General features: G+C 30.2%; 1 protein-coding gene across 12 annotated transcripts in view; it reads right to left on the reverse strand.

The window, feature by feature from the left end:
- Positions 1–10,117: 10,117 nt before the first annotated feature.
- The window catches only part of LOC130451519 (ELAV-like protein 3), a 65,768-nt gene continuing 52,623 nt past the window's right edge, over positions 10,118–23,262 (reverse strand). For 8 of the 12 annotated variants that reach the window (XM_056790582.1, XM_056790587.1, XM_056790583.1 and 5 more), the window contains 3 exons: positions 18,058–18,096; positions 13,569–13,800; positions 10,118–11,855 (listed from right to left, as the gene is read on the reverse strand). In XM_056790582.1, the coding sequence (XP_056646560.1) occupies positions 11,531–11,855; positions 13,569–13,800; positions 18,058–18,096 (596 nt within the window). In that variant the 3' untranslated portion in view covers positions 10,118–11,530. The remainder of the gene's footprint in view (positions 11,856–13,568; positions 13,801–18,057; positions 18,097–23,262) is intronic. The other 4 variants (XM_056790593.1, XM_056790589.1, XM_056790590.1 and 1 more) reach the window with 1 other exon arrangement.

A 23,262-nucleotide genomic window follows, 5' to 3' on the forward strand; every position in this document is an offset into this window, starting at 1 on the left:
ACAAATGCGCATGTGACACTGGACAGTAAGCAAGAAAATACAAATAACAGATTAAATATATAACTAACGCAAGCATAATATATACACAGAAGTATATATGTGTAGAACTTAATCGAATTAAATAGTTAAAACTCGGTATGGTTGTTACCTTCGTCCTACTAAAAAGTCTAGTGATTTTCGGTACGGAAGTTACAACCCTGTACGGTTAGAACGTGTCGCTTGTTATTTATTACCATATAACATTAAGTATTCATAATATAGTATCGGAAATGAGTGAATCAGTCCAGTTCCATCTATAGTCACTACTCCAATCCTAAGCCTGTGCCTCTCATCCGCACCCAATATGACCCTTAGTTATTAAGTATCAAAAATAGTCGAGAAGTAGCGCTCAACATTCTGTGAAATAATAGAGATTATACAGTGGTTTTCGGCAAAGAACTTAACGTGTGTAAATTTTCAATATATCTAAAGGCATATCGGAGAGAAATTTTGGTGCATTTAATTACGTCAAGATTGCACAGAGTTGGGAATGGTTAAGACTAACAGCGGGGTTATGTAGTTCACCAACCAATACTCTTTCAAAAAAAGTAATTGTTGCGATGGTTTCGGTTGATATGTCATCTATGTCCTCCTCGCTTCTCTTTTTGTTTACTATTTTACTCCTCGGTCATGTTTTAATCAGTCACAAATCCAATCTTTTCCTACTAACATTAATATGCATTTGCAAGTAATAGTCATAAAATTGACAATATTTAATTCTAGATCCTATTTACGATCAATAATTTCATAAAAATTGATTAATATCTCAGAAGATCGAAAAATTCATCTCAATAACAGTGTGTAAAAGATTTTTAATTGATCTCAACAGGACGTGCTTGTTTCAATAATTTAAAAATCTACTTCTATATTGAAACCTAGTAAGTAGTAGAATTCCCATTTAACTTTCAGCTTTAAATATTTCTTGGCAAAGAAATGTCAAAGTTTAACGCTTAAAAATTGTTAAAATAACTGTCATAGTATACGGACGATTTCTTGATTAACGCAAAGTGGCAATATCACCAACTAAGGTTTCAGTCATTAAAAGGCAAACCTACATGCTCCTAGTTATTAACACCTCATTTGGTAATTTTTAAAACACTTAGTTTCAAAAAATCGACCATCACAAATTGATTAAATAAAAATACAAACGTGTTTTTTAAACAATGAAAGAAGGTGAACTTAATTGAATTAATATGTTGTATAAAATTTGATGTTTGGATGAAAATTAGCATTATATTACTTATCAATTGAAATTACTTGCAATCCTTTTTATGGGCTCATATACATTTGTTGTATTGATGAAAAATTGCTAAAACTTCTTCAATAATTTTTCATAGAAAACAGAGCACTCAGTATTAATTAACTTATTAGAAAATATTTCTAGGTATATATTTGTTTGAGTCGGGATAAGGAACAATTAGTTTTTCAACTAAATCTGTAGAGTTATGAACTTTTTTCACAAAAAAGTAAGTAAGCTATTGTTGTTTTAGCTTTTGACAGACGTACAATTTGATAGCGTCTGAATAGTGAGCTTAACCTAGGCCTGTTTTACCTTTAGAGAAATAACTATTAGGATACAGAAACGTGTGAATACAATAGTGATTTATTGTTCGGTATCAAATCATTTCAAGACGGCCGCCTTAGAGTTTTGGCTGTATAGTACCGCTGCACTTTCAAAAGATCAATTACGGACTAATAGTTTGCAAAGCATAGTAGGCAATTATAATTTGGATTGTTTATCTCGCTCCTAGGCATCGACTGGCTTGGTGTAGTGTTCAGATGACCTTGAATAGAGTAATATCACCTTTAGTGATGAATCGATATTTTTTTGGCCATGCACAGGATAAGATCCTCATATTTTTGTGAAAAGGCATATGTACCTTATCTTTGGAATTATGAGAGACTATTGTATATTGAAGTATGTCACCTTTGTGTAGTAATTTGATTACCATGATCCCAAAGATCTTCCGATCATTCATCCACAGAACACGTCTTGGAGATTACGGAAAGAAGACGACTGCTTTTACCCAGTCTCCACAAACTCTAGAAGCAATTCGACGTGAGATACAAGTTTACTGGGCCGATAACGATTACTTACCCAATTCTAAGACACAAGTATACAGATATTGTAACAATAAATTCATTAATACTGGGTATTTCATTTTATTTGTCTCTTAGTATATTTCAAATTACCTGTGCTGAACATTAAATTATAAATTTGAGTATATTATCTGGAATAAATTCCTCGGCTGTATTTGAAATCCCAACATCTGAACATCAAACTATCAAATTCGTGATTTTATATGCTTCATCGGAAGGCCTATCCTCCTTCCATATCAATCAACTTAAGTAGTTTTATATGATCGCCTAGATCTAATTAATAATGAAAATGTGTTGATTATTGTTTACGAAGTTTACGAATAATTTATATGCAAATTAAAATTGATATTGGGATTGGATTTGTGGTTAGTTAAGTAGTTGGCACGAGGAGGAAGACGACCCTTAGAGCCGCCCTGAACGGGTCTACCGGCCGTCAAACGGTAAAAGAGATCATACAAACCTCACTTTCTTATATACTACTAAAGCTAAAGTATATTGTAATTAGAACTTTCTTATATTAAGTTATTGCATGAATTACAGTTATGAGGTACTGTATTTCCTAAGATTTAACCTCTGTACATATAACTTTTGCACTCGATTTTATTTGTAATAATTAATAACCACAATTTTATCAAAACAGATAGAATATAATAGGCATGAGTATATATAATATGTATATATCAATCGGTATTTTTTAAATAATGGAATGTATCTCGTCACAACAATGTTTGAGCTATAAACCCCACTTCATTAAGCGGGGCAAGGTATATATGTCAGTTATACTGACTAGTTGAGATTCGAGTTCTGACATAAAAAGTCTATGTCGGGACCGTTCTCAACACAACAGCTATACATTTAGAGAAATTAACCAATTGGAATATGTAATGTACTATATTACACTTATTCTAGAAGACCTACACAACACACAAGAGTAAATCCTTATGTAAATATAGAATACGACACATATGCAGTTCTGCAATATAATCGACGTTAATCGTGAATAAAAGGTTGAAGAAATGAATATTATGTTTCATTCTCGATGCCCACCGATGCTGTTTATTCCAATATTACAATCATTTTTGAGTTATATCATATATTTATATAATAATCGCTTATTTCTAGGCAATTACCCGTATCCTTCCTATCTCAATTTTGAGCTATTAAAATTGTACATATTTCATTTTATATACATTTAGGAACTTCTTTATTTAAGAAAGAACTGAATAAGGATCGACTAATGTACTTACTATTAAATGCATTGCACTGCGTGATGAACCTATTCAATATATCGATTTCGTTTGTAATTGGTACTTTGGAATATGAATATAACTGTTTCCTATTATTTGCCTAGAAACGTGCGATTTCAACCCTTAAATTTTACATTTTCCCGAACGATAATCAGCATATTTTTCGCCTATTAGTATAAGTAGAAATTTTAGCGTCTGCATTTTTTTAAATCCAACCAAAAATATTTTTTTCGTATTTTTATACGGGTACACAGTATGTCTCTTCGAACTACTATTATAGTTGTAGCCTTTACGAGCTACTGTATGTGGTTTGTGAATATTAATGCGCGTGTTCACATTGAAGCAAACGAATTGAATGAAAAATATTTACACATTTCGTCCATAATTATTTCAATATTAATGGACATAGCCATAGGATTGAAAATTATATGTTCAATGTTACAGGAAGAGTTAAAAATACATAAAAAAAACTCGACGATGATCTAAAGGTGTAAAAACCCTCTATTGACACAATTAGTAACAAAAAAGCGTCATTTAAGTCATTTAAGAATGAATAACTAACAATTTAATGAGCTCTCACATAAAGTAACAGAAAAATTGCACAATATAAGTTGAACGGTCTACGACGACAATTTAAACACCTTTTAGGGTTGTCAAAAAGCTGTTAAGTGTGGAAAGTCGATACTTTTTGTGTTAAAGGGCCTCTAAAATGGTTTTTCTTTATTTAAAATTTGAGAAAGGAAGGCGTAACTGCCTAACAAATTACAAAGTTCTTTGCAGTTTTCACCTTCCTGGCGAAGCTCCTTTTTTTATTACAAAAGCAAGTATCAACTATAGACACTGAACAGCAGAACAAGTGTCTACATTTTCCACCCAGATTCATCCAACATTGATTTTTTTGTTCAAAAAGTAGATATGCAATCTAAGAGAAACGTAGTTTGCACCGTTAATTTAATCGTACATTCGCGTATAGGTCGATTTCAGTTAAACGACGGTTAAATTGATATTTCGAAATAAAACTGAACATGTTTTGACTTGGTAGATCATAAAAACAGTTCGATTCAATTAAAGTATAAAGAATAGCACCCCTTTTACCTGTCTGTCGTTATTACAAAGCGCAGTTTAATCTTATTGGTGATGCTATACTTAGTTTTGAATCTTGTTTCTGTATACACGGAATTTTTCAGAGACATTTCATCAAACTGCTCGTTATTCACTCTTAAATGATTTTGATACAGATATTGTGTAAATAATTTCGCTCTTTTTTCCTGTAGCTGTTCGTCGTTTTAATGAACCTGTTCGATTGGTGAAATGGATTACAGTCTATTGCATTCAATGTATTTTTGGTCTGCATGAAAGGGATTCATATTGTTCAACTAAAATCGACCTGTGAACATGCGCCTTTAGGAAGACTTAAACATCCATTCTAGATAATTACATAGCACCATAATCTTTGAAAGATCAAAACTATTCATAAGAATAGATCTTTTCATTGTGTTTCTCACTACATCTAACTACATTGCTTCCATACAGAAAAGCACAAATTTTCTTTTTATTGCACTACGTTATATAGAACTCCGCGAAAAATTTCCCTTTTCTGTATTGGTCATAAGTTTATCCTTAATATATTATAAATAGTGATGAATAAGACTTTAAATAATAAATATATCAATTCTTACAATTTTATATGATTCTCAAAAATGATTACTATACATTAATCTCAATTTTGTGCTTTGTGTCTTATAAATAGGCATATAAACATTTCTAAATTGGTAAGCTAAAATTTTGTGAAAATATTTTTGGTTGAACTTTTAAAAATTGTTCAAATCGATAAGGTATACTACGGGACTTATTCTTATACTTAAGCATTGCTAGTACTCAATATTGCAAATCAATAGAATCCTTAATATTATAAATAAATTATTTAAGTGATAAATAGGTACTATAGGATCTAAAATAAGAGTAATAGTTTAATAAACGTCAAATCCCAAAGGAATGCTTTTGAAATTAGGGAAGTATCGGGTGTATATAGTAGGTAAATATATATACATACATACAGATGCACATATATAAATAGAAGCTAAGACTGGTAAATAAGTATTGACAGACATATATCATTTGAATATCGTTGTTCTGTAAATATGGTATTAGTCTACACGAGTTTCGATTTAGGCCAGAATAACCAATATAACATCATCTACGTCGCTAATATATTTTGTGCTCCGAATACTATGACTCACTTAAAAATGTTAGATTGTACATTAACCCGTACGGAGTTAAGAGATTGCGCGATACACGGTATAGGCGGCCGCGTCTGTACCGCTTAGTGTTGGATAATTTGTATTCAATGTTTTTGAGACTAACGATTTAGACTGGAGACTCAAAATGCTTCAACTAATAGTTTTTTTGTATAATTTAGTTGGAGTTAAATCGCTTTATAAAATATAATTGGCAATTGTACTGTGTAAAAATATTTCATCACACAGTACTATGCGCCTGTGAAGTATTATTAATACCGACCCTACTATTGTCAAATACATAAGTTGAATAAATGATTTTTTTAAAATCCTTTGAATCTATACTGTTATTCCAATCTTTATTATACTATGTTTGGAAATGGGGATCAACTAAATATAACATTGATTATCCAACACTGGTACCGCCATTTTCCTACAAATGATGATCCAATATTTTAATCGGGAAATTATAATTCTTTAACACATTCATTACTTTTACCTATTATGATCTGTTTAATGGACTTACATACAATCTATTAATCCTATAATTATTTCAGAAAATAGTAAGAATATTAATTCCCGCCATGAAAGTTTACATTATTCGGCGATTAATTAATATCATTTGACGTCATGAATAACATTTTTATAGACATGTCCATTAATCCTTTTCCCCTTCTGTTTTAGTCAATATTACATTCAACTTTGAGAACATGGTTTCTCGAACTCCCTTACCATTTTGTATATTTCTCTAGTTTTCTACATCTTAGTTAATTTCTATCAATAACATCAAACATTTGTTTCTGTTGACCTAAGAATGCTTTTGATTAAAGTTTTTTAGTTCAACCATTATGTCTGGGATATTATTTTGAAGTAACGAATATGATAAATAATTACATGATAATCTTGCAAACCGTTATATTTTTCTTTTACAGATTAAGAATAAAAAGTTAAATTAAAAACTTAATATTTGATTCAGTCAAAATATCTGAATTTTTAATTGTTACGTTTTGATGAATGGCGAAACTTCCGTGTATAAATCCACGTGCAGTATGCCCTAGGAGATATTGTTTTGTCAAAAGACAATATTCTCTAGCTTGTAAATGTGAAATTATTTGAAACTTATTTGTATAAAGTAGCTAAAAATGTATAGATTAATGCTTATTAGGATTACGTTATTATATTTAATACAGAGTAATAAATGAAAATTGTAACACTAAAGATACTTTTAATGAGAATGTTCCTCATAAATATCTTTATAAGTAAATGAGTTTTTGTCTGATAATGATGTGATATGGAAATTTTACTCAAGTTTTTCCAAATCTGTGGGAGAATTTACGTAGATTTGCAAGATGTAACTGGACACCGTTATTGGATAATTAGCTCCTTTCGAAAAGGAACAACTTAGTTTGCAATCAAGTAACACGCAGGGACAAATCTGCGATTACTTTGACTCATATTTTTTGGATATGTCCTTTTAACTGTACTCTCACTTTCTTTCTATATCTAACCTACATAGAACATTTTACCTTCAAATTGATTTAAGATCACAGTTTTTCTTACAGTGAATCACACGCGGAGATACCTACTGCTTGATTTTGAATCATTCAAAATGTTGACACAATAGAATTAAACATTCTAACACGAATTTTAATACGAATACTTTCATTTTTACGTCTTATTGAGTTGTATTCGAAAATTCTTTCGTACAACATAAACTTGAAAATGAATTATGTTAACAATACTTGCCAATTTTTTTCTTGCCTATAAAAATATCATCTTAGAAACATGGTTTTATATTCTTTAAGGAGTAACATTTCACTAATTTCAACATGTTGAGTTGATTGGATGACAATATTGTATGTATATACTTCCTATTTAGCGAGATAGAAATTCGTAATAATTGTTATTTATCTTTGGTTTCAAGAAGACTAAGGTGTTACCTACAAATTCATGAACATTTTAACGGTATTTAGGCTAAATAATTTAGCCTTATATTCAAAATAAATACATCCTGTATATTACAATGTAGGGATCATAAATGCTAAAATTTAAATTGTTTAATTCTATTGTATTTTGATTGGCAGGTAAAAAATTCAAGTTGAAGGCGAAAAGTGCTGATACTAATGTTATATAATCACACAAAACGTAGAAAAGCACCGCCACCTTTAAAGCTATCAACATTTCACCTATAAAATTTGTTTATTACGATTTCGTCACCTATGTACAATTCACATCAATCACTGTGTGTGGTGGGTGTGCGTTAGGAATGCTTATTATTATTTTTGTTTCGACTATATCCTAGAATAAGAAACTACCTCAGAAAAAACCATACCTCGAAATACTGATTTTTACATCACCCACTAACTTCGTTCAGAATATATAATTGAGGTAATAAACATTCACCATTCATTTCAACAAATAAGTGTACGTTTTTTGTTCTTTTTATTTGAAAATGGATTGACTAATTTCTCACAATCTGTTAAAGTCGAGTAAAGCCCAAAAAAGTATGACTCCTCAACCAGAGCCTATAACAGTTGAGGTCATAAAATGTTTGGTTCAAAGATGAATCATTTAAGATTAAATTCCATGACTTGGTTTCGGATATCATTCTGGAATCCATTAGTGGACGTTGCATTGAGTCACTGATCTCTACTAGAGCATCATATTCCTTATAAGAAAGAATAGTACGACTGCGTTAACAAGTTCCTGACTTGAGTTTTCTGTTAGCCCACGTCAAGTTTATGAATTCTACGTATATAAATGAAGCTTTTAATGCCAGTGAATGTGGAACCCACCCAGTCCTTAACTCAGCACGATCTATACTTGTTCCAAAAATGTTTTCAGTTCTTTACTGAAAAAAGCATTCATGAATATTCTTAATAAACCACCTCTATTTTCTAAGCCACTGTTAAACCAAACACTCATTGGTACAAGAAGCCAGAATTGTCCTTATGAAATAGCATATTGTCTTCATACAAGCAGTGATGACCACTTCTGACTTCTGATTCTAGACGCCACTAAAGTCCACGTGCGCATGGGGGCTCAGACAATGAAAATGATAGTCAATTAGATTTTTCTTATTTAACAATCAAGGTCATATTTATTCTTTCTTTTTTCTGTTAATCTACACTGCACATTCATTTTTAGTTGCTTCTAATTTTTAATTTAAATGTTATACTCCCATTCTAGTGTGATGTTTTTTATATCTCTGTATTTCTTTTCTTTTGAATACACTAGTAAATAACAAAACATTTTTTGATTGATCAGTAACGATTGGAATACATAATGTTCAAACATTCTTTACAATATATAACACAATAGTCGCCGTCGTACCAGAATTCTAGTTTGTGGGTACATCTATCGTTTGAAAGAATTATTATGTTTATCTTTGTTATGAATTTTCAAGGTATTTATGAACAAAATTTACTAATACTTTATAAAGCTATTCATCTTATAAATTAAACAAGACTAATTAAACTCAATTAAATCACGCAACCATACCATCATCCAAGCAGAAAACGTAAACTTCTCTCTATGACAAACGGGAAGATCAGCAACATATTTAATGATTTTTCATATAAAATTGCAACCAATTATTAATTTGGTTTTATATTTTTACTCTCCTCTGGAAAATAAAGTGATATTCAACAATAGTTTTTTGAGGTACTTTTAGATTGAATAACCCAATACGCTTTGATGTCAAAAACAAATATTTATAAAAAATCTTATCCATGGATTTACTCATTTTCTAGCTAGGATAAGGACTGGATATGACACAACGCAAGTTCATATTCACGATTGCTTGAATGCAGTCAATCTGCTCAGAGATATGCTAGATAAAGTAATCATTACACTCATCAAAATATGAGTAAAGAAAATAGTTATTTTGGAAACTGGGTGGTTAGTTTTGAAGGGAGGATACATGACTGTGCTTGTAGCAAATAATATAACAGCCTTGGTACATTAGACTGTAATAAATTCCTCATAGTTCCAAAATAATTTAGGTTTCAAACAACAATCTAAATGAATCAACTAAATGTTTAATGTTAATTTGAAAGTTGTTTCAGAAGTAATGGTAAAATATCAATTATCGGACTTATATTTTGATTATTGAACATGTAGTACTTTCAATACATGCTATAATTGTTATATAGATTTATTTCAGTTACCTGGTAAATAAATATTTGCCCATGGTATGTAACTTTTTAAATTGTTTCAAAATACTTTACAATTTTACTGTTGAACTTTTTTCTGTGAACGTTACTTTCCTTATGATTATCGATTTAACGTTTGCTAAAAATCCCGTGTTAAGTTTTGTTGAGAAAATTAATATATGTACATATTAAATATCTTGGAAATTTGAAGAATTTGAGTTTGCGTGTATAGACAAATACGCCGTTTGTGCAAAACTTTGGACTAATGTTCGAAAACACTGCAAGACACAAAAGCAAGTGAAGGTAAAAGAAAGATGTAATAAATAAAATAAATCATAAATAAATTTTAATTTGTATTCACAAAAAAATAAACATTAAATTAAAAAATAAAATAAGTTATTTTATAAATTAACAAACCAAACTCATAAATTAGATAACAAATGAAAAATAAATCTGAATGAGAGCTTTTAAGCTCAGTGACTTAGTAAAATTAAAGATAAGATTTAATAAAAGCTAAATTAATGAAAATTGGTTCAAGTAATAAAAGAATATAGATAGATGTGGTCTTGCCAGTAATTACCACCGAACTAGTAAGGGCGTTCCAGGCAAAACCGCAAAATACTAGAAAAGCCAAAAAATATTGGGAAACTAAACACAACACACAAATGAATAATGAGAATCTTGAGTGGCAGGGGCGATCACCATTAAAAAAAATCGTTAGTTACGATCAGTCATTTTCTCAATCATCTACCTAGTACACTATCACAAGGCTAGATGGCGCCCTTGCCACCGCCGACTCAACTAACACAAATACAGGTAGGTACGCAACGCCACAGAAAATATACCAAAATTGTATGATTCCAGAGTTGGGCCGTTGCGAGCGACTAGTCTGAATAAAAATAAGACACAAAATACTACATACAAATACATAAATTTTATATATTATTTAAAGACATTGAACTTATCATTAGAAAATAATCGAAATTACATGAAAATGCTAATAAACAGAACTATGAATCTTTGGTTCATATTTCTATCAAAAAAAAAAAAAACGCTGCTTTACCTTTCATTTTACATATTTAATTAATCATCTTTCAGTTAAAATACTTTTCTACTTTTAACAATTAAGTAATAAATCGAAACAGTATAATATAGTCTTTCAAATTCAATCCATTTCAAATACTTAACAATTTTCTTAATATTTTCACTGATGGCCCACTTTTATATGTAGCAATTCAAGAAAAATTAAAACTTAAATTTAATTCTATACTGGATCAATGAAACTGAAACACGTTGTGTGCCACCAGCGAAAAATTTATGAAGGAAGTCATTAATCTATGTAAAATATTTATTAACAAGAATATGGTACACAGAACTTTCAGACGGTACCTAAAAGTGGAAAAATATTTAAAACGGACATCAGACGACAAATAATGTAAAAACAAAAGTAAACTGCAATGGCACAGTAAATATAAATGACTAATACAAAACATCAGACTATATAATGGTTTGCTATAGGAAACGCGAATGCACTTCTGACTAGCTTCGTATTTTAAGTACTAGAGAATATTTAAAGTACAAGGAGGTGCGCTTCTGTCTGGCAGTGGCACCCCCGAGTCCGTTGCACCCTATTCACACCCCGAAGTCAATTACCTAAAATCTAGTAGTATAAATACCACAAAGAATAAATAGAAATAAATAATGGAGAGAAAGAGTGCATCGAACGCGCTGGTGTCTACGATTTCCCTTCGCTCTATGTAGTTTTGCTTTTATTTGTCTTAAAGCTGACCTGTAATACGCGATTGCCCAATGTGTAACCATTCAAGGACTGGATAGCTACCACTGCCTCATCGTAATTGGTCATAGTGACAAATCCAAAACCTTTACATTTGTTTGTTTGGAGATCGCGTATTACTTTAACGCTTTGTACTGCACCAAATGGACCAAATAGCTGCCAAAGAACGTTCTCTTCTGTCTCTGGAGCGAGATTATAGACAAAGATACACCAACCGGAACCATTCATTGCATTTCCAGGTAGCATTGAATTAGCCAATAGGTCTCCAGCCAGAGGAGAATACCTAAAACAACATATTTTTCATGGTGATTCTTTCGACTCCTTCAAACCAAAGCTTAAACTTTCAACATTATTCATCATATTATAAAAAATATTTTCACCATTTTGAGAGAGACAATTTTAAGAAAGTCTTTTTGTTTGTTTACGGAAAATTTACGATTTCCAAAAAATCAACGATTCTAGAATGTTATGAATAGGGTTTATAAAATAAGTCTCTATCAGACCGACGGAGTTTTATGTCATAGTCATAACATTGGGATAGTAACAAGTAAACCAAACGGTGTATGAATAAGATGATAAGTGTTAGTGAATAGTTTAGTGTCGTTAATTAATAGTTAGGGTATGAATAAATTACGCAAGTAAGATACACCGTGTGTATAAATTCACCCCACCGGTATATGATTAAAACCTATTTAAATAAATAGGAAGAGCATATACACAATATGATATAGTGTCCTTTACGAAAAGACTTCACAAGTTCAACTGATTCAAATAAATAGTTATTTTCCTAACAAGTGAGGGAAAGTATACCAACCCATTTTTCAAAAATTATTTTATTACAACAAATATAATAATATACAAACTATTAATTATTATAAATATTAATATTGAGAACACAATTTGTTGCATTTTGTAGACTAGTAAGAATTGCCGGTCCAGTGGAGTTATTTGGTTTCAACTGGAAGGTAGATGACGTCGATGAGAATGGCATCGGTTGCAGGACGTATAAAGATGACGATGACGGCAACGGTTTTAAGTCATTCGTAGTACAAAGAACTTTATTTGAAATTTTTTTCTTCTGATTCTCGGAGTCCTGCAAATAGCCCTCAGCGACAGTAGTAGATTTCCAGCCACCGAGGCGCTTTAGGTTGGTTATTTCTTCGCCGGAGTCTGCCGAAGAACGTCTGAAACTGTGTCCTGTATAACGTTCCGGATTAGGTAGGCGTAAATAGGCAGCAATCTCTGCTGGCATCTTACCAAAAGTGTTTACGCCAACGCATTGAACTGAGCATTTTCCATTCTTAAAAATTTGCATAATTTTACTTTCCCGCACTAGTGCCGGAAAGTGACACTTTCAAAACTAAAATGCGTGGGTTAAAACGCACGGTCGTAGAAAAAGAATGTTTAATAGTAACTTCAAGAAACCATTATATTTATGGTACACTTTTTTCTTCTGAAGATGATCATGATAGAGTTATAAAATCGTGTTTGGAATAACGAGAATTCGTAATTGTATATGTAATTAAACAGTATACAAGAGCACGAGCAAGAGTACAATTGTAGTATAAAAGTAGCCAATCATGTTATAGGAATTATTAATTTCGTATATTTTAAGATGTAACATGTTGTACCCTCATTACATAATTTTAATAATTTCTCTTATCATTTGGCTTCTAATTTCCATTTTATTTTTAACAGTGTTATTATATGTTTACAATTATTATTTTTGTCGTTATTTCTGAAGAGAATACTAATTACATTGATTATATAAAAAGCTACTTCCCAATTTACTTTGTAATTCTAGTTGAAATTGGTTTTAAAATAGCAAGTGTAAAATAATCGGAATGTGGCAAGCTTATTTTTAGAATATTAAAGATTTTTAATTATATTGAGTTGTAAAATAAAAACATAATATTTGATTTATGCTGAACTACCCGGTTTTAATCATGTTACAAAAAAATACATACCATTCATTTACAAATAACAATTATCTTACCTAAAACGTCCTGTTGGATGATGAATAGGGCCAGCGAATCTCCGTGTTGCTTGTGGAGTAAGGTAAGCTGCCAAAGGAGGAATAGCTTTGTTGTTATTACTTGGATTGTTAGCGAATTTAACGGTTATGGGCTCAGTAGATCCTTTTGGAATGGTGCCATTCAATTCTTGGATTGCTCTTTCCGCTTCGAGACGTTGATCAAATCTAATAAATCCAACACCTTTTGAAAGACCTTAACAAGAAAAGCAGTTTTAGAAAATTTCTTTCAATATGGAACAAATAAAAGCGATTTTCAAGTAATTCAGTAATGTTATGTTTTGAAAACCTATTATTGTTCCTTTCCTCAAACACAGGCCCTTAGGTAATTTTGGAAGTTTCGTTTGTTTGTAAATGATGTTTGACTACATGAACAATAAGTTTATATTGAAATTATAATCAATCCCAAAAGCCTTTGTTTGCTGTGGATGACCAAAGAGAAGAAGGATGTATTGTATATACATCATTCTATTCTTATGGACAAGTGTGCTCGTGTAGATGTGTAAGGAAGTGATTGCTCTGCTTTTTAATCAAAATTAAATAAAACGAAAACGAACAAAAAAATTAAATAAATCTACATGCCACGACGCAAATAAAGACAAAAACAACAACTAAATTAATTGAAGCTATAAATGAGCTTAACGTAAACGAAAAGGTGTAAATTATTTTATGAACATGTGTTCGTCAATTGATTAGGGGGATGGGTGCATTTAGATCTTTAATTTTTATTTTATTTCTCGAATAAATTTTGAAGTTAGCGATTCGATTTTACATTTAGCTGATACACGACTCGTTAACAGAACAACCAAAGGTGAATCAATATGCGCAATAAGTACAATATTATCCAAATACTTAAAATAATTGATATATTTATCAGCAAGTGTGGAAAATATAATTTATCGGATTCAGTGTTGTATTCATATATTCATATTTGACTTTTTGGAGGTATATATATAAAAATTTCAAGATATTTGGTTGTGACTTAATACTAATAACCTCATAAATCAATTAACAAACTCTCAGTAGATGGTGGCCGTTAATCGCATGAATATATCAGTTAGTACCATTATTTTGAAACAAAGTTTCATTTTATTGTTAATATGTTCAATAGTTCAACAGCGACAACCTTGTTTACCAAAAGTATAACACCCATTAGGTAGAAACAAAAATACGGTAAAAATTATTTATTATAAAATTACCTTTGGTTGTCCTGGTTTTATGCTATTACTTTTTCTGTTGTCGACTGTTATTCCTAATTGAGCGTTTGTTAAGTAATGAAACTATATTTCTCAACGAATCATACTGATGCGACAAGGTGGATCAAAACTACATACTTCAAAAAAAGGCGAATAAAAACAATGATCTTATACCTAATAAAGACAATAATTGTGGTACCAAATAGGATAGATACTATTAAAACAGGGACAATAAGAGTTATTAAGAGTCATTAAAAAATCAGAAATCATGGAAACTACAGAGATTATGAATAACGATACTCATTTTTATAAACGCTATATCAAAGCATTACAGTCAGGGGTATTATAATAAGAGTTGGCACGTCAACTTGAGAAATTCTGTTATAAAAAGAAGAAGGCATATTTGAGGATTGGGTCTAGATATGAAAACGATTATGAATACGAAGTTGTGTTAGACTACAGAATCATTAAATAAAGTTCATCTATTTGTCGATAAGGGAACGCTACATACGAGAAATGAACATACATAATTGGATAACATGAAATATAGAAATATACTTTTCTAGAATTTTCTTTCCTTTTTGTTGTATGTTAAAAAACGTAAAAATCAAATATCTAGAAATGGACTTGACTTTGCTATTAGAAATGGATATTTAAGAAATTATTAAGGTATCTGCTACCTGTAAGAGTTTTAGTTCATTGTAAACGTGTTATAAATGATACATAACTATAAGCGGCCTCAGTCAACCCTTCATCTGAATAATATCAAACTATTCCACAATAATTTGAATCATCAATATGTATCTAATCCGTAATTTAAGTCATGAAAAAATCATTTATGATATTAACAAATATCCAATATTAATTTTGGGAAAGATAAAAGTTACTTTGTACAACAACATTATCCAAGTATACTAATTTGTTTTACGAACATCTGCAAGCTGTGGTTAGAACTAAATGATACATCTATATTGAACTCTATTCACTACCACTGTACCAACATTTTAACTTACATCGTCTGGAACGTGTTACGATAAAAAAGTTATCTTCTTTAGAGACCGAAAGTGAACTGTTTGGTTCGGATCTCTGAAGATGAGAACTTTGTAATAGAAACGCGCGTCAGACGGAGTAATTTTAGGTATTGGTGCATTGGCAGAGAATAGTGTGTATGGATATCACGGTTCCACGAACTTAAATTAGGTATCTGCTCTATTATAAGTCTTTAAATTACACCAGGTAACTTTTAGAATAATATGTCCTAGAGCTGGTTATGGATATAGCGACTTGAAAAGAGGTCAAGGGAAATGATCCTAAAACTTTTATCATTTACCGACGATTTCCGTGAATAATTTGTAATCTTTAACTAGTATGTTTTTATAAACTCGTATGCAATTCTTCAATCAATTCATACCGTACTTCTAGAAACCGATATATAAATTTTTATTTTCATTGAGAATTCAATAATATTGCAGAGTTGTTGATTTGTTTGATAAAATTCGTTACATATACGTGCAACAAAAATTGTTTTTGTTTTCCAACTGAGTTACTCCCTAACATTTATTAAAGAATTTCGATAGGTGTAATCAAAAACAAATAATATTTTGCATAAAACCATAGAACAATCAATAAACATTATAACTCATAGAAGAGATTATTTTACTATTCTGTTTATTACAATTAATATAATAATACAATTAGGTAACTGTATTCATTCGCGGTATTAAGATTTTATTTCCTTGACAGCTAGTATAGAAAAGTTTATCAACTCTTATGCCACCATCAATCCATATAAATAATCTTTAATAGTTTAAAGAATACTCGATAATTAGTATGGAAGGTTAATCTTCAATTAAAAAACAATTGAGTTACTACAAAAATGATTCATTTGAAAATTTGTAGATTCCAATAAAACATTGAGAATGAGATTATTTTATCAAACAGAGGACATATATTAATTAATTCAAATTGAGAATAGGTATAATAATATAGCTAAGGTATCGAGCTCTTCTCCATAGTTTGACAACCCGCTTATTTTATAATACAGGTGATAACAATATTTCGTACAAAATTTGAAGGAAGTTGAGTAAATTTTTTGTAAATAATTAAACAAAATGAAATATGTACAGAGCGAACAACATATTGAATACAACTTCTCAAATGGGACCCACTGTATATATTGGCTAATTATTTTTCTCCTCGCGATAAGTGCTAACTTGTTAAGTGACAGGCTGTGAAAATGAACAACCGACTATACTTATAACTATGACAGACGTTTGACAAACAAAAAAATTATTTATCAAACATGCATTACACAAAAACTGTAATTTTTGAAATATTTCCAATGTGTGCGAAGAACAATGACATGTTACATTTACAACCGCCTAAAGATGAAGTTTTCTTCGGAAAAAGAAGATTAGTAGTCTTAAAGGTAGCGTTACTATAATTACATATTTGAAAATTTAGGGTATATTTTTTCTATACAACTCTCTACGTTGATAAAAACTGGTTTTGAAATTTTGTAAATAGTATCAAGCTTATTATTACTGTTGTCACTAACTCGAGGAAACGATATGAATTCTGTAGGTATACTAAGTAATGGGCATTTCTCACGAATTCATTTCGAACCATCATTCTTACTTATTATTTGGTTTTATTAGTTATTGTGATATTTATTGAAAGTATGTTGAAATATTGTCCGAATATAGGGAATGTTGGTCGAAATGTCAAGATTTTCTGCTTTTGAACGAAATTTTAATTTATAAAGAGGTCTAAAATCAATATAATTCTTCAACAACATATGAATAATTTTGAGAAAATTAAATTATTTCGGGCAACTTCTGCTGATATTTTTATTTATCTCTATTTATAATACAATTAAAGGGGATTAATTTATAGTGGAAAATCTGGTAAAACAAAGATAGAAGTATGTAGGACTAGTACAAGGTCCTCGGCAAATGGAATACCGGGATGAGAATAGTAGATATATCTACTACTATAGGTTAAAAAAGATCAGAAAGAGATATCTGTTACTTTGATTCAATGAATAATTTACTATACGTAAGGTTTTATGTTTTAATCGCATGTCGCTGATATGGATTCAATTTTTTTATTTTGAATGTAAACTCAGCAATGTTCATCATTTTGTCATATTTGAGTACATATTGTTTGATTTTTTATTATATTGTACTTATCACGAATATGATTAGTAGTTGTGGGTGGTGTTTTTTGGGTGTTATGGTAGAGATATAGGTACGTACCAGGCAAACTTTCTCCGGCCCCCGAGACAAATTGACGTACTAAGGAAGAGAAGAAAAAACGCAAAATATAGGTACAGTAAGATAAAAATTAAGGTGAGTATTGGCAGTACGCGGGCATTTGCACCCGTGACTACTTCCAATTTTAAAAGCCAAATCTCAACAGTAACTTGAATAAAATCATACCATAATTAAATCAAAGCTACAACATCTAAAAATAATAAAAAACTAAATATTTACTGATTACAATAATCAATAAACAAACTGCAAAGTATGTTTGATGTAGTTTGTATGTATGTTACTGTGATTGTGGCATACAATGTGTTCCATTAAAGCTAGAAATCACATTTTTATACATTCATAATGATTGCATTGTTCGTACTGTTCTGTTAAATTCGCTTCAAGAAAATTGGCTGAAAAAATGTAAACTTTATAACAAATTTCAGTGCATTATATATTTCTCGGTAAATTTATCTAATATATAAGATTAGTCTCCAGGGGGTAAGCATATTTTTTTATTTTCCCAGCTTCACTTTTCTCGACAAAATTCCAAGGAGTAGGCAGATTGAGACCCTGGAATCGGCCGAAAGGAATGATTCGTTGCTTGGAGTAGGCAGATAAAGACCACAGAATCGATAATATATATAAATTCATTTGTGCTCTACCTATTTAAGAGGATTCAAATACAAACTATCCATTCCATATGAATCTGAAGTCACCATTCTATAGAAAAATATACCAAAAATCATATAATGGAGGTTCCCTTATCACTCATTTCTCGTTAGAAGTTTTCCGTCTTATCATTATCGGATACATACAAATATATAATTTTTTTCGTATACATGTTTTAAATTTTTCACTCTTACAATCAATTTCTCAATATACTTTAATAAACAAAGGGGTTTCTACACAAATTATTTTTTATGTTTAGATCTAATTTCGGTTTTTATCGAAATATTATCCGACGTTGGCAACTTTGTTATAAGAATCAATTTAAATGATTTATAGTTGCCTTTAAATTTGATATAAGTTTTGCTCAAATTGCTAAGGTTTTTCTATTTTATTTATATGAACCATTATCAAAAATTTTCTTTTTTTAATTTAACATTTTTCCAAGTATTTTTGAATAGGAACCTCCTAAACAATTTTCTTTATTTTTTAAATTTAAGACAAATTAAATATTTTGAAAATGTATTATGTGTTGCATTACTTATTTCAATTTCATTTTTAAAATAATATGATATTGTTGAAAAAGTCCTTGTAAATATGATAAGATTGGGTATTTCATATTTTAATGTTGAATATATGTGTTGGTGTAAACTAATTATAATATTTATAATTTATTTTTCCATCATTTTTTGAAGTTCCTCATTTGCTCTTAAGTAGTGTTTGCTTATTCAATAGCTGTGGATTGCGCATATAAATTCAAGATCTGATAGTTGGATAGCTCTATCAACCAAACTAATAATGACTTGACTTTTTGTGAAATAGAATGACGTGAAAAGTTCAAATATCTTGAGGATAAATTGAACTGATTGTACAACATATCTTTTACAACTGTAACTGGAGTATTTGTATTTAAAAATAACAACAACCAAAAATTAAAAGTATATTAACAAACCTCAAAATAACATATATTCATTAAGAAAAAATCAAAAATCCTTGAAACACAGTCAAAAAGAAAAAAAAAGAATTTTTGTGAAGTTTTATATACATATAAATGACTATTCTCTCAATAATAGGAACCCTAAGCAATTCTAGCAAAATTTATGATTTTATTTTATATATTTCAATATACGAAAAAGAATCAATTAATTATTACCTAAAGTTGACCTGAAATACAGTTTTTATATTATTTAGTTAGGTCATCGTTGAATTTTTCAGTATTGTCAAAGGCGTTCCAAATAAAAATACTCATACTAAATAATATGAACGTAAGAAATTTTTAAAAAAATGGTATAATAACGTTGACCTCGATTTCAAGGGAAATTAAATATCTTCTAAAAGGAGTATGACTCAATCCCATTGCCATTTATGTTTCAAGAGAGAAGGTAAAGTGAAGAATTTTAGATTTTTTCGGGAATTATTACGTTCGCAGTTAACTGGGGTGGGTACTTTTCCTTAGAACACCGTGTATATCTGTTTCCACAAAACTATCATTGCTACCCAAAAAGAAATAACTTAATAAATACATTATTTATTAAAAAACATGCAGATAACCATCGTATATGATGAACAAGAAATAGACGAGAATAACGATGGAAATAAGGAAAAAATATTTCCATTCTAAAATTGTTGAATAAGAGCATTACCATTTCAGTTCTAATATGTTTTTTCAATACCTTTCCTTAACGTGAATAAAATACTTTTGGTCAAATATTATTTTCCAATACTTTCTTGTCAACCACTGTTTATAAAACCAGCGTTTTTTCAATGCAATACATTCAACCAACACTAATACTAAATGACACGTGTTCAAGTTACCTATAGTCAAATGGCACCCAAATAATTGGGTTAATGCTTGGGTAAGTAATGAATATTCCATTTGTTGTAATAAATAAGACTTAAGTCGAATGTACACAAAAAATACCTTCACCCTATATATCATATATTTTCAAAAAAGTAAAACTTACCTGTGTAGAAAATAGATAACTAGAAAATTCAGATCCCAACAAATTCTAGCAGACTTTTTTTAACCTACTTACAAAAATTGGCTAGATGATTTTTTGGGTCCTTAACAATATTATAATGTTACCAAGAATATTTTATTTTACATCAATTAACATTTAAATGGAAGATTATACACTACCGTCCAGTTGAAAAGCAGGACTTGAAATTAAATAACAACAATATCGCCCAAATGTATCCGTATTGATTAAAAATATATGTATGCGGAATTCCTAAGAATTTTCAGAGTTTGACTCACTATTACAAATATACCTCTAAAATTCCGATACAGTTCTACAATGATGTTAATATAAAGAAATTTTCCACTGTGCACTTTTTCTTACTACCTTCATTTCTCGTTATCTAAAAAAAGTAGAGTGCTTATATAGAGTGCTCAAAATCTTTAGAATATACTGTTGAATACCATAATGCTGCACATAGTGTTTACTGCCAACACTCATTTACTTATATCTGACGTTCGTTTCGATGACAAACTTATCGTCAGTTAAGGCCACTTTAGCTCCTGTGTTATTGTGTTTGTGTAGTGGCAGCAAACAGTATGATGTAACCATCGTTTCTAGGAATTCCAACTTAACCTTAATATTAAGCTTCAGAAACAGTTGAAATTACACAAAGTATTCCATTAAAATCAATGAGTTTATTAAAGCTAGATGAACGTGGAAAGATATTTTTGCTTTCAACTGGCAAGCATATTTTTTAAACGTTAAACTTTAAGACGGCAGCATAAAATATTAGAATATAATGGTACCTATTACTCATGAAGGTGAACTTTATATATACATACATATAAATTATCTGGGTAAATAACAATATTTGTAAGCGAGTAGAATACAATATTTTCTCCACGACTGATACTTGAATTTAACTGAAAGCTCTGAGAAAATGTTATCATTATTACATCTAAATATTTACAATACTTGTAACTGATGCACACCTATTGTATTTCATGACTTGTTTCATTTTGTAATGAGCATTTTTTTCATATAAAACTTTGAAATTTGTACAGTTAAGGAAAAAGTTTTTGGCGGGTTGAAGAAAAATTCAATAGGGTTAAGATCTGAATTACTGATTTACGTCAGGGTCCCTTCTAATCTTACATGGTACAGAGCGAACGAGTATTTTCTAACTTATCGAAATGCGTAAGGACTATATTTTGTAAATACCACTTTTTTTAAATTAAACAATTCCAAGTCCTCTGGTAAATCATTTTGTAAGAACTGCAAGTAATTTGCTCCGTTCAAATAATGCCCAAAAAATATTGGCCCTAATTTTATTATTCACAATGCTTTTGACGATAAACCGTTTTTGGCGCGAGAGTTTCTTGGGGCCAAAACAAAATATGATTTATAAAATTGATATATTTCCATTTTTTAGAAGATAATGTTCATCTTGCAATTCTTCTTCAAACAACTATGTGACTAACATCTGATTGAGCAGTTATTAACCTTGTACTGCTTTCATGATTCTTTCAGCTAATTCTGGAATATCCTCGATACTTTAATCAATTTTTGAACGACCACTATTACCAGTAAGTTGGTGATCTGTCTTCTGTAAACTAGGATAAATGGAAAAAAATAATCTTTTGTCCATTATATGCTGAGTGGGATATTTTTCTGCGCCTTTCAGCTGATACAAAATTTTCATTCATCTATGATTATCAGAATTACAGATACTTTGTTTTAGCCCGACCAAAATCACTCATAATTGAATGAATATTCGCCATTTTTTTAAACGTGTAACCCATTCAATAGAAAATTCAATTTTTATATGCCCAATAAACGAAAACTTCATTCAACAGTTTGTAATTATTAAATCAATGGTTTGTCAGTTATTCCTAGTAAAAAGCTTGCTAGGGGGAAATATCCCAGAAATCATTTATAAAACCAATTACTGATTGAATTTTAACTCATAAATTTTGATGGGTTTATGGGCTTAAAATTTCCCTAAAACGTCGTTGATTTACAGGAAATAAATAATGTTACGATAAGAAAGTCATGTATAAATTTTTATTACATAATGTTTGAACTGTTCATGGAACATTGGAAAGAATATATTTCAATTTTTTATTTTCCAAGGGATGTAACTTTTTATAAAAATTCACAAAATTTATACCATTATAGGAGGTTTCCTACCTTAGAACATAAAGTTGCTACTTCAAGGTTGCTATTTAAGTTTTGGGATATGGCAACATTGATGTGAATATGTCAAATCTGACATTGCCTGGCATTTTATGGTGCAAGTACTCAGAACGTGTTCTCATACGAATCCTATTTGAGTGGTTCACAGATACTTGAAATATTCATCTTGGTCAAAAAATGGAATTAAATCGCGAATATTTTCGTGCGATTATTTTCTATGACTTTCCACGTGGATTAAACCAACACCCATTAATTAGCTTCGACTTTTGGTGATGAAGCACCATCTCGAACCATTGCAAGATCGTCAGGAGACATATCATGGGAATGAAGCATACTTGGGCATTAGTTCCACTCATACATTCAATGTTGCATGAAAATTTGG

This window comes from Diorhabda sublineata, chromosome X (assembly GCF_026230105.1).
Source record: "Diorhabda sublineata isolate icDioSubl1.1 chromosome X, icDioSubl1.1, whole genome shotgun sequence".
Classification (NCBI taxonomy): domain Eukaryota; kingdom Metazoa; phylum Arthropoda; class Insecta; order Coleoptera; family Chrysomelidae; genus Diorhabda; species Diorhabda sublineata.